This window comes from Cavia porcellus, unplaced genomic scaffold, assembly GCF_034190915.1.
Source record: "Cavia porcellus strain 051 isolate PalLab524CR breed Dunkin Hartley unplaced genomic scaffold, mCavPor4.1 scaffold_20, whole genome shotgun sequence".
Taxonomy (NCBI): domain Eukaryota; kingdom Metazoa; phylum Chordata; class Mammalia; order Rodentia; family Caviidae; genus Cavia; species Cavia porcellus.
The window spans coordinates 67,093,863-67,109,646 of NW_026947503.1; the positions used below are offsets into that span (position 1 = coordinate 67,093,863).

Here is a 15,784-nt window from a genome sequence, read left to right on the forward strand (position 1 = left end):
TGGAGTTTATAATATTTTTATAATGGTCACTGAAAGTTAACACAGGAGAATGCAGGAAATCTATCCACAACACCAACGACATAGATTATTTAAGTCAAGAGCCTAATCCCCACGGCAATGTTCCACATGAGTCCAGATAAAAACCCAGAGCTCAGAACAATGCCTCCACGAGTCCAACTGGAAGTCCAGAGCCCACAAGAAGGACTCATGCCAGTCTCTTTTACGGATTCGTGCCAGGAAGACCCAAGGGTCAGCGGTGGAAGCCAGAAAGTCTATGCCAGCAGGATGAAGGAGCTGTGCTAGTGGGATGAGGGTTCTACACTGGAGCTGAGAAGTCACACTCACAACAAAGAGCGAGGCTGTCCTGAAAGGAACCACAGCTGTCCTCAGCGACATGGAGGCCCCGAGCTCCTCCGGCGACAAGCACAGTCGGGTACCTGCCAGGAAGCAGTGTGACGAATTCACCCTGGAGACCAGGCAGCTCATGTCTTCCCCTCCGGAGCCAGGAAGCAATGCTCGATGTGAAGACCAAAGCTTCTCCAGGAGAACCAACAGCTCAGACAGCAACTTGTAAGAGAACTAACAATGCCTCCATAACGCCTCAATCCCTCTAGACACCTCTCTTCTTCTCCACCTATTTATCCTGGCAGCCCTCCTCAGGTGGAGCATCTTCTCTCAATTCATGCTGATGTAATCCAGCTGGCGTTAAGTTGACCACTAGTTATCAAACCATAACATACGTGGGCCTATGAATATGATATTGTGTTACCACCTCCCTGCTGTGATAGGACCTTCAGGGTCCCCAAAGCTTTGGGTAGTAAAGCTGGGTCCCTAAAGTGGGACTCTTGGGAGGTGGGGCCAGGGAGCAGTCTCTTAGTGGTTGAGGAGGTGTCTCAGAGGGGATCGTGGGACCCATCTCTTCCTCTATCTCTTTCACACTCTGGCTATGAGCGAGGTGATTCTGTTCCTCCATGCCCTCTTGCTTCACAGTCCCAAGCCAACAGCCCAGCCACTTGGACTGAAACTCCAAAAATGTGAGGCCAGATAAAAATTTTCTCTTTATAAGTTGAATGCCTCAGGTATTTGACAGACTAACAAAAATCTAACATATTTCCCTCCCATGGATCAATTCTGTCTGAATCCATTATGATTTGTAAATAAGACAACATTCATTTTATAGATTGATGTCCTTGAAGATTTAGAAAGTAAAGTTATTTCTTTTATGTTACATGGTGTATAATTCCAAAGATTCAACAGATCGTTGACAGAAGACGTTGAGATTCCTAGCATTCTGAGGAGAAGCAGTTTATGGATATAGTTGCTATGTGTATTTAGAAGGGATTTGAAGGTAGTGTCAGCTCTGTCTCCCTTGTAGCTGGCATCCATGAAATGCATCATAAATGATACATCAAATAGCAGATACTGCATGAAGATGCTTGTTAAAATACCTTACCTTTGACAGACCTAGTGCTCAGTAAAACTCAGACAGACCTAACTGTGATGGGAAAGCTCAGTCTTCATGGTACAGGGTTGGGAGATCAAGAAAGTTGGGAAGACAGGACCAGCAGGTTTTATTCTGTGAGGCACCAAGGAGCTTTTTGGGTTGGGCATCTTTTCAGGGGAAGGTAAACAAGGGAGCTTCACTGTGGGCTGGTAGGGATCGACTGTATTTATACTACAAGGCAGGGCTATAAATTTATCTTTTGCTTATCTTCGTGTTTTATTGTTTGTGCTTCTGAATGGATGACCTGTTTTCTTGGTTTTCAACTTATTGTGTTAGTTTGGATAGTATGGTTAAACTGTTTGAGTTCTTTAATTTGCAATCAGAATATCTTGATTTACTTATTTATATCCTACTTTATTCCTAAAATGATTCAAGGCAGCTTATGGAAATACCTACAACTCAACAAAACCAATCAGAACGTAAAAATAGCTGAGGACATCTGGACGACCAGAGAGTTGGACTGTGGAAAGAACAGAGATCCAGATGCGTCCTTGGTGCACTGGGGATGTGCTGTCAGATAACAGCCCTACTAGAAGTAAGCCTGCTTAGTGCCATGGGTTTGGGAAGCTAAAGTGGAAACAGGACTTATAATGCCATGTGACTTGAACAAATTAATTGCTCAAGAATAATAGTGAATGTTTCTGACAGCAGAGAGATCTAGCTCTCCTTCAGGGAAGGTATCCAAGGAAGGAGGGCCCACTTGTCCCCAGCATGGTCCCTCAGTTCTGTCCGAGAATGTAGATGCCAAGGGATCCCTGCCGGCCCCCTCTGACCTGGAGAGTGTGATGAGGGCACCTGTGTTCCCCACTCCAGTTCTGCCTGCATCTGTCCAAGCACGGGAGACTGTCACTTACATTTACAGCCCGGGACCCATCTGAACTTAGCCTTCATTGGTCCGGGGCTGTTAGAAAACGCATCTTTGCTATGTGTGCCTTTTAAGTCAGAGCCCTGCGTTCGGCCCAGAGCTGTGCCTTTTCCAGGCTATGTTAGCAAACTTTGACTTTCATCTATCTGTTAGATCTAATTACGAGAATGAACTGAAGAGACTTCCCATAAAATAAAAGTGAGGTGTTGTTCCATGCTAATGGAAGGTTGCCCGTGGAGGGAGATTCCTGGGGATGCAAGTCATAAACACAAGGGCTCTTGAACAGGAGGCCTCTTTCCCATCAAAGGCCTGAATTATTTGTCTCCGGAAGTCATCTGTGATTACTGTGGGTATTATTGGGCGTCAGTTGATGCTCAGATGTTTGCAGAGCGTTCTGCTGGATGTTCGATTGACAGCTTCGTTCAGCCCGTCCAAGCCTATATAACCCGAAACTGCTCACCTGGCTGGCAGAATCATGTGCTGCACAGCCCATGTGGAGGTGCCCTTGCTTTTGAAAACACATCCAAGGATGCTCCTGGATGAGATGCTGTTGGGCCGGGATGCGGGGCAGGGAAGAGCTCCTCTTCCTGTCCACATAGTGGGTCCTGGTGTGGCAGCCTGGGTCTCTCAGTTGCAGACTGCCTGAGGCAGTGTCCCCGCCCTCACACCAGCTCTCTCGCTGGAGGCTGTGACGCCCAGGTCCCTCCTGCCTTGCTGTCTACCTCCATCCACCCCTGGCCTTGCAAGGAGTCATGGGGACTCCAGCAACCAGTGGTGGTTCTGTCCCAGTGACCCAGTGGTCACTCCTGGCTACCCAAAAGTGAGGTGACACCCCAATGGGAGCCCCCGACACACCCCTCCCCATCACCCCCACTTTCTGCAGGACCCCCTTGTCTGCCCACAGAGCTGGTGTCTAATGGGCCTTAGCCAGGTCGCCCTTTCTGTGAAGAATGCCCCTGCTGTCCCTAAGAGTGGATGTGTGTAGCTGTGCATTTCTGTGTGTATGTGTGTGTCTCGGGTACTTTTGTTTCCGTGTGTGGAGTCTGGCTGTGCCTCTGTACCAGTGTCTCTGTGAGTCTCCTTGTGCATCTCTGTGTGTCAGCAAGACTGTGTGTGTTGCTGGGGCAGGTGTTTCCTGGGGTCTTTCCCTGTGTCTTAGAACACCCCCCCCCAGGGCTTTAGCTGAGCCTGCTCTTGCCTGGTCACCCCCCACCTGCCACCTGCCAAACAGGTGGCTACAGCTCAGAAGTCCCTTGCACAATACCTCAGTTCCCTGTGGGGTCGATGGCAGCCTAAGCCAGATGTAGGAGCCATTGGGTTGCAACACACCAAGGTGAGCTCTGTTTTCTTTTTCAATGACATTTTAAAGAAGCCTTTGACCTCCCCTTCAGGCACTTGCCAGCCAAGAGGTCACTAAAACAGTCTGCTTTTGCTGCTATCTGTGGCTCTTCCTCAGTGAGACAGGTCCTTCAGCTATCCCCAGATAATCACAACAGCCATGAGTTAAAAATATGTATAAACGAGATCAGTCTCCAGATGTGAAGATTCGTGTCGCAGCTCCCACCCAGTGGCTGTGGCTTCCAGAGCTGTCTTGGCAGTTTGGGATCAACCTTAGAGCCACCTCTCGGATTTTCTCGAGGCTCTGGGGTCCCCCCACGTCCGCCCCTCCCATGCCTCCCTGTGCCTCCCCTCCTGGGGTCTTTCTGCTGGGTGTCAGTTTTCTCATTTGCAATTCTAGAAACTATGATTTATCCTTATCCCTGTTGTTGCAGAGCAAGCTCCTTGGAAGGGCAGGCGTGGTCAGGTCCCCGCATACACAGGCTGCAGGCTAAAGTACTCTGGACTAACGCAGGTACCCCACAAGGGCCACTCAGCCCCTCCAACCTGGAGGCCTGGCTCTGCTAATAACTGATCCAGACAGGACTGGAAGCTGCCAAACACTACAAAATTTGACCAGAGAGCAAACATTTCATCAGAGCTCTGGCAGCCAAATTAACAGAACTTTAGCTTCAAAAACTATCCTGTGAGCTAACTCAAAGATACTCACTGTGTGTGAGACTTGTAGACTTTTTCCTAATGTGAATGTGAGCTGAATTTTCACTCTAAGATTTAAAACTGTCAAGGGCAAAGTTAATTGCAAATTCTTTCCTGAGCCAAAAGCAGTGGTTTTCAATGCTTGCCTATGAATCAGAAAGGAAATCATTCACTCAGGCAGGAAAGAGGAGCTCATCTGGGATAGTCATGTCCTGATAGACCCAGGACACACGCAGAGGTCCGCGTCCTCTCCATCTAGTGTCCAAAGCACACAGGATTCTTCCTGAACCTCGCTGGCCTGGACTGGCCAGAGCTGCATTGGGCACTGAGCCACCACTATGAGGGCATCTAACATCACCAGGCCTGGGTACCTGGCTGATGAGAGACACCTTTAGGTTGTTAAGCTCTGCCACTTTTACCCCCTTCTGCTTTTAACACACAGGACGTAGCAGAGGATACAACAACGGAGCGCTGTCTCCAGTGTCAGAGACAGACTCTGCAGGCTGGAACAGGCGGCTTTCTTTCTTGGTTAGTGCTCTGTTAGGCTACAGCCCGGTCTTGAACTTCAAAGTCACCATCTCCACATTTCAGTTCTACCGTGGGAAATGCTGCATCCTACAGAGAGACTCAGAAGCAGAGACTGGAGCAGCAGGCTTGCTGGGGCTGTGGATGCTGGCCACCCCACTCTGGGTGGGGTAGGGGGCAGCAGGAACAGCGCAGTCTGGCAGTGCAACAAGTACTGCGCCCTCATGTGGCCCATGAACCTCTCAGTGACATGCACCGGCCTGCAAGGTGAAAGCTGCCAGCTCACTATCCACCGGTCCTGTGGCTCACTATCCCCTGTACTGTGCTAGCAGTGGCAGGAAGCCAGCCAAGACAGAAACAGTCATGCAGATGTGTCCTGAAAGTGACAGGGCCCAGGGAGAGTAGAGGGGAGCTGGGGCCGACAGACCCGTCCGCAGAGAAGCCTGGGCCTGGTGCTCGGTGGGGACACTAGGCGCAGGGCTGTGCATCTGTGGAAGGTGTGAGCTGGAGAGGAGGGCCTCTGAGTGGGCACTGGGGGGCCTACCACCCGCTTCGGAGCCTGGCTCCCAGCCCTGCCTGTCACCCTCGCTTTACTGTCAGCTTCTGCTCTCAGTGCTTCTTGCCTTTTTCAGGCAGTTCCCGAGGACCACAGGGTGGGCACTGCACATGTACCTACTGACCCCACACTTGGTCATGCTGGCTGACCTCGAGAAAGAAGCCACTACAGTCCTTCAGCAGAACCCTCTGCTGCACCAGCCAGCCACATCCACCTCAGCAGCAGGCCCCTGGGCCACTGGGCAGAACCCAAGAGCCACGCCTAGGGTGAGTCTGCACCCTCAGGAACTGGTGCATTTTCTCCTATCCATGGGAGACCACTGAGCCCAGGACAGGTGTGACAGCCCAGGACATCTGTGCCCTAAAGTGTATGCTGCAGAGGGGTGGTGGGTGACATCATCTTGGGTCTGAGGATTCACTACACCAAGAAGACCTGATTTCCTAATGTTACCCAAGCTCAAGAGGCCCCAGAGAGTCACTATGATAAATGTCCCCAAAATACCTGCGAAGATCAGGTTACAGGGCCAGGGGCAGCTCGGACGTGAGAGGCTCTTGGCCAGACTGGCAGCACAACAGCTGCCCCTGATGCTCCCCGGGGCCCTTGTGCCTGCTTGGTCCCAAGGTGCCCAGTGCCTGCCAAGTGGAGAAGTAGGGCAGATTTACAGGCAGAAAAAAAGAAAGAAAAGAGGCCAGGGCACTGCCCATAAGCACTGCAATATTCCTGGCATGCAGGGGCAGCATATCGCTCTGGGACAGTGCATGTGCTTGATGGCCGAGCCAGCAGGGTGGGCTTAGAGTCCATCCTGCACCTGGCTGCCTGTGGCTCCAGAGGATTTTCAGTCCCCATGCTGGTAGGACCTCACACTGGCCGGCTGCGAGGGACACCAGGTCCTCCCCAAGCACAGGGTGGGCTCTGTGCTGTGTTACTAACCCAGGGCCCCACGGGAAACCAAGCAAAGTGACAGAGCTGCTGAAGCCTGTATGGGAGGGAGCATTCATGCTGGGACCACAGCACCACCTGCTGGGCATGCAGGGTGCTAAGTGCTGCCCCAGGGGCCAAGGGTGCTGCTGCATTGCAGCTCAGAAAAGCAGGGAGCAGGAATTGGAGAAGCAGGTCAGGGGACTTCTTGGCAGGATGGCCTAGAGGTAGAGGCCAGGGGAAAGGTGGCCGCAGCCTCTTTGCCATGGTAGCCCCAGGGTGGCTGGGCTGTCTGGGGCTCCTGAGCCCAGCTTTGTGTCTCCTGATGGGAAGTAGGGATGGCCTATGCCTTAAGGTGGTGCCCTGAAGACGGCCCAGGTCACTTCTCCCAGGTGCCTTAGGTCAGTCACAGAAAACACTCCCTCTCAGAGCAGGGGAGAAAGACTGAGGAAGGGGTGGGGTCCTAAGATATCCTTCAAGGCCACACCCCAGTGATCTCACTTCTTCCCATGAGGCCCCACCTCCTAAAAGCTCCACCCCTCCCCTCATAGATAGGGGCTAAGACTTCAACACAGGAACCTCTGAGGGACACCCAGAGCCTAACCTCCACAGTTGACACTTCTGATCTGCCACAACATTATTATAGAGGAAACAAGCTCACAAAAACCAGATCATATATGTATTATATGAAACATAGCTGAGCACTGGAGTGTGAGTGACAGTGTTCCCTCTCTTTCTGGCATAGAGCTCTGCTTGCTTAAAATGTGGACATTTTGTCTCATGAGATAACACAAACCACTTTCCTGATGGGATCTAGCACATGACAGAGCAAATCATCTCATTACGTTTTTGTTTGTTTGTTTATTTATTTATTTATTTTGGTACCAAGGATCAAACTCATGACCTTGTGCTTGCCAAGGAGGCATTTGTGCTGCTAAGCTAAATCCCAGGCCCCTAGTTACCTTTTTAAATAAATTACACTACCAACTGTGGTACCCTAGCCCCATGAATATGGGACTGCAGAGTCTAAAACCTCTCTTCAATTTCAGAGGTTGTTCAAGGTAAAACAAGGGGAACAAATGCAAGTGAGTAAAATCACAAATATAAATGCGAAGTACCTGGCTCAGCATAGGCTTTGCTCCCCAGAGGACAGAAATATATTTACATTATGAAATAAGCTGGAGCCCAGTGGGAACTCCTTATTATTATTAGATTTCTTCTTGAGAAGGATTTATAAATGAAAGCACAGTTTGCTATTTTAGTATTTTGTTTTTTAGGGAAGAAAAACTCTTTGCAAAAACAATTTCAAAGGAAAAATCATCCATTTGAAACACTTGTTTATTTTCTTATTTGCCAGGCTAAAGCTGTCTCCTTTCATGTCTGATTTTGTTGTGGGGTTGATTTTTTTTCCCTGTCTGCAAATCTGGAAGGTCTCCTTTCATTTATGAGCAGTGCTGGATCCTTCCTTTTTCACCAGGCCATTCTGGGCCCAGCACCTCCTTCTGCCATAACTGTGGGTCACCAGTTCCACCCAGTGGGCAGACAGGGAGAGACAGGGTGAGAGTCAGGTCATCAGCCATGGTCACCGGGGCCCTACTAACCACCACATCAAGGCTTCACTGGCACTGGCAGTTCACAGCCTGAGCTCCTGTTGGCCTTTCCTCTCCGTCCTGCAGACTTATGTCTCTGTTTCCAAGGAACTGGGGGAAAATGTCCACTGCTGCTTCCAGAACAGGACATCCTGTGGGCTTTGGCAACTTCATGTGGGAATAAACTTTATCTTATGTCATTGATCATTAGCACTTATTAACATTTATTGAGTTTACTACCATTTATTAGTTTCAAATCACACACATGAAGAGAAACTGCAAAAGATGTCTTCTACAGATTTTTCAATTTCAATTCAATTTTTCAATTTCGGTTTTGCACATCTGTGATCAATCCTGACCAGGGATGCCCCGTGGCTTGGTTCTATCAGTCCCCTGGTCTCCTGTTGGCCTCTGCTGCCTTGACAGCCTCCCAGCCAACCCCAAGGACAAGCCTGGCACACACTGCTGCCCTATAGGTGGACCTGGTGGCCCAGGGCTCAGGCTGCCACCTGCTGGGGTCTCTGTGTGGGGTAATCACCTGTCCCATTCCCGTGGCACCCGCACATCCTGCTGTGTTTTCACTCCTGCTGTCGCATGCCCACAGGGTGAGTCTGCCCCAGCAGCCTTCCCCAGAGTTGCTGCCATGCACATCTCCGCCTAGCTCACTCTCAGCATTCACCAGGGCGGCAAAGGTGTGCTGCCAGAGGGATTTAAAATAAAACACACATTATTTTAAAAGCGTCATTATGGAAGGGAGGCACATCTTATTTCACCTTTGCATAATTTGCATTTGCACAAAATGTAGCCACACATTCCTCAGAAAGGAAACAATTGGGCCAGAGGCTTCTCGCACAGTGTCTCAGAGTGAAGACAAGTGCCTGGTGCTCGGTGCCATGCAGGGTCTCACCCTGTGAGGCCAGCACCCACAGGGACCCATGGGAGTGGTCTGAGCTGTGAGGTGGCTCTGGGAGGGAGGAGTGGTTGATTGTGTCTCTTTAGGACTGAAAGGTAACAGAATTCTCTACAGCTGGAGCCAAATGATGGGTCTCATGAATGGGCAGCACTTAGCCACCAAGCTAAGTAAGGAAGCCAAGACAGATGGAGAAGAGGTCCCACTGTGAGCCGCGACTGTCACCATGGATGCGGAGGATACGGGGAGCTGGTGCTTTCCAGGCAGGGAGAGAAGGACCAGGAGAACAGGGAGCTGAGGGTTTGTGCAAGGGAGACTAAATGCTGTTGGTTAATAAAGTAGGCTGTGTAAACGCACGCGAGGGGTGGCTGTGATTGCCTCTCTGGCATTGTAACAAATAGTTGAGCCTTATAGAGAGGAAAGTTGATTTGGCCTCTAGCTCAGAGATTTGGTCCACGGTCCAGTGGCCCAATGTTTTGGGGACTGTAGAGAGGCAGCGAATCAGGCAGGAACTCGCGGGCGAGGAGGCCACTCTTGTTAAAGAGCCGGAAATGAGACACGGAACAGGACACAGGGTCCTGGATGCTTCAGTGATCCCGCTCTCCCGCCAGGCCCCGCCTTCTGTAGGCTCCCAGCCTCCAAGAACACCAGACAAAAGTCCTGATCCGTACTCACCAAGCCTTCGAGGGAACCTGAACCGATTCAAGCGCTTCCGCGTTGCGCCTGCGACCTTTGCAGGCGGAGCTTCTATGGCTCCCTTTGGCTTCGCTGTGGCAAGTTTGAGCATTTCGAGCCTCCGTAGGCGCCCACGGTCCCCGGCATCCTCTGCGCCGTCTGCGCGCTGGTCCCGGCGTCTTCCTCGCCGTCCCGTAGTTGCTGCTTGATCTTCAGGGCTCCGGACGGCGTCGTTCTCGCCCCACCTCAGGGACTGGACCCGAGGATGGCGGCCCAGAAAATAAACGAGGGGCTGGAGCACCTGGCCAAGGCAGAGAAGTAGTGAGTGAGCCTGAGTGCGGACGCGGGGCCCCTTCCGACCGCGACCCGGGCAGCTCTGGCGGGCTGGAGGGCGGGCGCGCAGACCGCTAGGCCGAGGGGCCTCAGGAGCCCCGCCGCGTCCTGGCTGGGGGCCTCGCGAGCGTCGCAGCGGCAGGTTAGCTGGGTCGTACGCTTCTCAGCGGGTGGTAGGAAAAATAGGCCAGGAGCTTAGAAGAGCAGATTTGATTTTCTCTGTTTTCTAAAGATTCTGGTCTGCAAATGTAGTTAATTGATAACGTCTGTTAAATGTGTCTTTCTTTCATTCTAGCCTAAAAACGGGTTTTTTAAAATGGAAGCCAGACTATGACAGTGCCGCTTCAGAATATGGAAAAGCAGGTATTTGTGACTGTAATACTTCTGTTGCAGCGTGCAACCCCTAAACAATCTGATAGCTTTGTGTCATTAGGGTGCTTATGCTTAATGTTTACCATGAGGCTTTAATATTTAAAAAAACAGAGCAACTGCTTCAGTTTCTGCATTTTTTTCCAGTGGTATGGAGAAGACAGCTCTCAGGAAGTTTCTCAGAATTTATAAGATAGTATCTTAGGGCTACTCTTCCTTGTTTTGCTGTACTGATTACAGTTGTTAAATGTCTGGTTATACTCTAGTCTATCAGTAAGATGCCTTTTTCATACATACACAAGCTGTATAAGGGCTTTGGTTTTGTTTTTGTTGTTTTGGCAGTACCAGAAGGGAACCCAGGGCCCTCTCCCACTGAACTATACCCTCAGATCACCAGCCCATTTTTCCACTTTAGTTGAGTTGAGTTTGTTTTGAGTCAGAGTCTTGCTGTGTAGTCTAGGCCGGCCTTGAACTCTCAGCAGTCTTGCCTCATTATCTCATGTGCTGGGATTGTAGGTGTTACCACCATGCCTGACAAAGCTATACTTTGTAGCCCAGGCTGGTCTTGAACTCACAACAGTCCTCCTGCCTCAGCTTCCCAAGTCCTGGGATTACAGTCGTGTGCCACTGTGCCCAGCAAAAGCTTTTTTAAAAAAGAGATGCATTACTAGACGTTTATTTGAATCTGCCAAGAGGGAGAATTTATTGTAAAATTAAGTATATATTGGTCTTCAGTTTCCAGATAATTTAATGAGCCACAACAAAAGCAGTGTTTCTGTTGAGCAATGCAGAGCTGCTGCAGTGAGTTGCAGTCTTGTGACTGAAGGCCCTGCCTAACACTTGGGAGCTCTGGGGGTGCTGGCCTTGGGATTCTGGGTTTTTGAGTGGATGTAGTACTGCTGTATTGCCAAAAACAAAATGAAACAAAACAAAACCAAAAACCATTGAAAAGACTTAGGAAATACTGATAATCAGACACATTGTAAGGGAATTCCTTGAGAAAGAAATGTCTCATAGTTTTATGCAGCTTCCCAGGTACTCGAAATCGCTAATGTATTTGTGATACTTCATGTAAAATGCAGATTTCCATAATGGTTCATTGGAGACTCTTTAAATGATAGAAATAGAAAGTCCCTATATGTAGATGGATACATTTATTTTGTTGTTGTTTTGTTTCAGCTGTTGCTTTTAAAAATGCCAAACAGTTTGAACAAGCAAAAGATGCGTGCCTGAGGGAAGCTGTGGCCCATGAAAATAACAGGGCGTATCCTTTTCAGCCTTGAAAAAAGTTTTTGAAAAAATAGATAACTTTAACAGAAACTTACTTTCTTGTACTATAAGTTTGTTGCATGCAAAGTAAAATACTTTTAAATTAGAAAATGGTTGGATTTTTAAGCTCTGAAGAGACATGTGGATCATGAGGTCCACAGTGGTTTCCGGAGCTGCACTTGAGAGTGTATTTTCTATTATAGTTCTATTATAGTTTGCTTGACAATGGTTTTACTTGAGATGAAGGAACACATGCTGAAGAATGAAGTATAGTACATTTATTGAAAGTGTATACACTTACATACATTCTTAAAAATACAGTCTAACTTAAAAATGAGTTTTTAGGTGGTTGTGAAAACATTTCGTAGGGCCGGGGATTTAGTTCAGCGGCATAAGCGGCTGCCTTGCAAGGCTGTGGTTGTGAGCTCGATCCCGGTACCAAAAAAAAAAAAAAAAGATTTTCTAACGTATCTTAAAATTAATATTTTTTAAAAATTTTATTTAAGGAGAAAAAGAAAAAAACAAAAAGGGTATAAGTTAAACAGAATTTCAAAAAAAAAATAAACTAGGAAATCGCTAGTTAATAGATTACATATTGTCATCTTAGAAAAAGTTGTTCAGGTTACAAAATTAAAGCATATAAAGTGGACATTCAAACAGTGAGACTGCAAACAGTTCTGTTTAACAATCCAACAAAACTCAGTAATATGGTTATCTATCTTATAAACTTAAATATACATGCAGTTATATTTTTAGTGCTTTAGAGCACTTTCTTTTCCTCTCTTTTTTACAGTGACAATTACACATTTTGGGTTTTATTACTCCCACAGATCTTATTACTTTTTTTTTTTGAAAAAAAAGTAACCGACAAAGATTTTTTGAAAAAAATAAAACCAAAAGTGACATAATGAAACAGAGTCAGTCAAATCAAAAAGGACATAGTACATAATGTAAAAACAGAATACAAGGTGATCAGCAATGGTTACCATAATGCCTCTTGCTATCTTAAAAAGAATTGCCTATATCATAATATAATCAATAATAAAATTGAACAAAACAGTAAGAATAAAACCAATAAAACCAAAACATTGGAGACATTACAAGAAGATAATAGTCAAACCAGAACGGGCATCATACTGAATCTTATTGTCTTCACAGTTGTTGCCTATACTCTCAAACTTGGTAGTATCAAGCAAAACAGAATAGAGGAAAATCAGTCAAAACAAGATGGTGAGAGCAATACAGGGTTTCAAATCAAGTTAATAGGAAATCAAAGTGGGTTACTATAATATATCCTGTTATTTTTTATTTATTTTTTCCCTTAATTAAAAAGATAAAAATAAAAAGAAGGAGATTGAGATAAAAGAGGACATAACAACAAAACAGCACAGGTCAGAACATAACCATTTAAGCAAAATAGTGTTTCACCGCAAGATAGCCCAACATAAAAGTAGTTCATAAGTGTATCCTTGAAATCTTTGAATATAACTTTGTATACTGTAGCATCAAACATATCAAGACAATGTAAAACCATTCAAGAGAATGACAGTATTACCGGGTATTCAAAACCAACTAACAGAAAATGAACAATGGTTTCTGTATTATCTCCTTGTCTATAAAAGTTTTTGTTTATATTATCACATATAATAAAATCCAATAAGATACAACATGTTAAGACCAATGGAGACAGAAGAACAAAAACTTGATGGGACTTCAAAACAAGATGATATTAAATCAGCACTAGCTATTATGATGTCTTGTTTTCTCCAAAATAGCTGTTCATACCATGCAACTTTCTCTGCCTCATTTCTGTTGGGCTCTTTTTCTGTCACTAGTTGTCAGTTTGTCTTCTTCATTTCACTTTCTGCTCCATTCATTGTGGCCTCTCTGCCACTGTTTCTGGAATTTGGTATTTTTCTCTTTTAGAATGTCCTGCAGTATTCTCTGTAGAGTTGAATTGGTGGTTGCAAATTCCCCTAGTTCCTCTTTATCCTGGAAGCACCTTATTTCTCTACTAATTTCTAGGGACAGTTGTGCAGGATATATCAGGATATATCAATCTTGGCTGGAGGTTATTTTCTTTCAAAGCTTGAATTATTTCGTCCCACACTCTTCGTGATTTGATGGTTTGTGCTGAGAAGTCTGCTGTAATTCTGATGGGTGTTCCCTTGTAAGTGATCTGTTTCTTGTCTCTGACGGCTTTTAATATTCTGTTCTTATATTGGATTTCTGGAATTTTGATTATTATATGCCTGGGTGTAGTTCTCTTTGGGTGGAAGATGGCTGGGGTCCTGTATGCCTCACAGATCTGAGTATCTTTACCTTTTCCCACATTAGGGAAGTTCTCCTTGATTATTTTTGTGAATAGCCTTTGCAGTTCATTTGTTTGTATCCCTGTTTCTTTACATTCTTAATTCTTAAGTTATAGATCCTCTTATCATCTTTGAGCTTTTGTATTGTTACTGCTTGTTTCCTTGTTATTTTTAAGAATTTTTTTCTTTTCACACTCGCACATTACAAATCTGTCCTCCAGTTCAAATAATCTATCCTTAGTTTCTTTCAAGCTGTTATGTCAGTTTTCAATAGAGTTTTTAGTTTCCCAATAGAGTTTTAGTTTAATCTCTTTGAACCTACTTCATGTATTCTACATTTTCTCTATTTTCTCCATCAAACAATTCTCCCCTTTTTTTCTGTTGTTCCATTCCATCATCTGTTTTTTCTTGGGAGGTGCTTAGCATTTCTTTAACTATTCTACTTATATCTTGCTTTACTTGGTTAAATACTTCACTTTTGAACTCGTCAATGAGGTCCTGGAGATATCACTTTATGTCTGTTGGTGCCATGCCTGATATTGCATGTTTTCTGTCCTCATTCTCTTTTGCATTTACCTTTCCTGGATCAGTGTTCTCAGGATTGGGGACTGAGGACCCTTTGTTGTTGCTCCCTCTTCCCATACTTTTTGTTCCTTCCATACAAGCGTATGTAGGAGGCCCAGTTTCTTTCTTTGTCAGTTACAGTTTGTTTGAATCACACCAGCTAGGTGTTCCCACCCACTGCAGTGTACTAGTGAGACACAGACATGGCAGCCTATCCTGGGCCCGCCCCTCCAGGTCAATCTACCTGCTGAAGGCTTCACTGCATTAGGGTGCACTGCCAGGCACAGGGACCTGATTTGGGTTAGCTAACTGGGTCTTAGTCACGGCGTCACCCAAGTCAAGTGCTCCCCACCAATCCCGCTTGAGAGGAAAATATGTGACTGAAGTCACTGCAGTGTTCTGTTCCAGCTAGTCTGCCCGGTCCCAGACTGTCCTCTGTTGGAGCCTCCTAGTCTATAGAAGGTCCCCGTTCCTCTCACTCACCACAGGTCGATGCAGGGCTCCCCGCCAGTTCTGCTCTCAGTTTGATTCGCAGATTCCTACTCTCAGACCTTTTGCGACTCTATCCCCGCTGTGCCGATTCAGATGCAGCAGCAGTGACAGGAAATTTAAATTGCGGTTTCCAGAGGCATGGGTTCCAGCTTTGGCACTGAGACTTTAGTTGTTCCAGTCATAGCACCAGGACTGCATTTCCAGTTAGTTTCTCTCAGCTTAGTTCGTTCCTGGTTCAGCAGGGTATCCCCCTGCTTAGGACTCCCCATACCGCACCATTCCTGGAATCTAAGCTGGCTATCTCAGAGAGCCTCTGTAGCTATTGTTATCTATCTGCCATGTTCTCCTGGAAGTCCAGTATTATGTGCTGATATATTCAATTATAGTATGTGTGATGATATAGCCAATTCATTGCACAGCTTGAGGGTCTTTCCTGCATAGGCTGTAGCTTGTGGAAGTCACAGAAAGCAGCCCATCCAGGTAGGGTCCTCTCCACAATGTGCTAGGTGCAAGCACTTTGACGCCATGACACCGCAGGGTATCTTAAAATTATCAATTAAAAATGCTTATTTTTGTCTTACTTGCAAATTATAGTCTAATAACCTTGCATTTTAGTAAAACTGGTCAGATTAATACTTGATAGGAAAAGTTTAAATCTTTGTGATCTTTTGTCAGTGCTTTATGAATATTTTGGTTATAAAAGACTTCAGCAGACATTGAATTATTATTATTATTGTGTTTTTACTTATTTGTAGGATTTGATTTTTGGGATCAGTTGGGTCAGTGAGTTGGTTAACTGTCTTAAATAACAGCTCTCTAGAAACTGATTTTCTTTTTTTCCCCTTAATTTTGACATTGTTACATCCATG

The 15,784-nt window shown here is 46.3% G+C and overlaps 1 protein-coding gene and 1 long non-coding RNA gene across 3 annotated transcripts in view; one reads left to right on the forward strand and one right to left on the reverse strand.

The window, feature by feature from the left end:
- Window positions 1-9,715, reverse strand: LOC106026392 (uncharacterized). The gene is made up of 2 exons (XR_001200016.2): window positions 9,577-9,715; window positions 1-8,688 (listed from the first exon to the last, which is right to left on the reverse strand). It is a non-coding gene; the product is annotated as an uncharacterized LOC106026392 (long non-coding RNA).
- Window positions 9,715-15,784, forward strand: part of Napg (NSF attachment protein gamma) — a 19,810-nt gene continuing 13,740 nt past the window's right edge. The window contains exons 1-3 of one of the 2 annotated variants that reach the window (XM_003464451.5): window positions 9,715-9,897; window positions 10,205-10,272; window positions 11,458-11,542. In XM_003464451.5, coding sequence (XP_003464499.1) covers window positions 9,842-9,897; window positions 10,205-10,272; window positions 11,458-11,542 — 209 coding nt within the window. In that variant the 5' untranslated portion in view covers window positions 9,715-9,841. Of the gene's footprint in view, window positions 9,898-10,204; window positions 10,273-11,457; window positions 11,543-12,880; window positions 13,718-15,784 lie in introns of those variants that run through there. The other variant, XM_063231988.1, reaches the window with a different exon arrangement.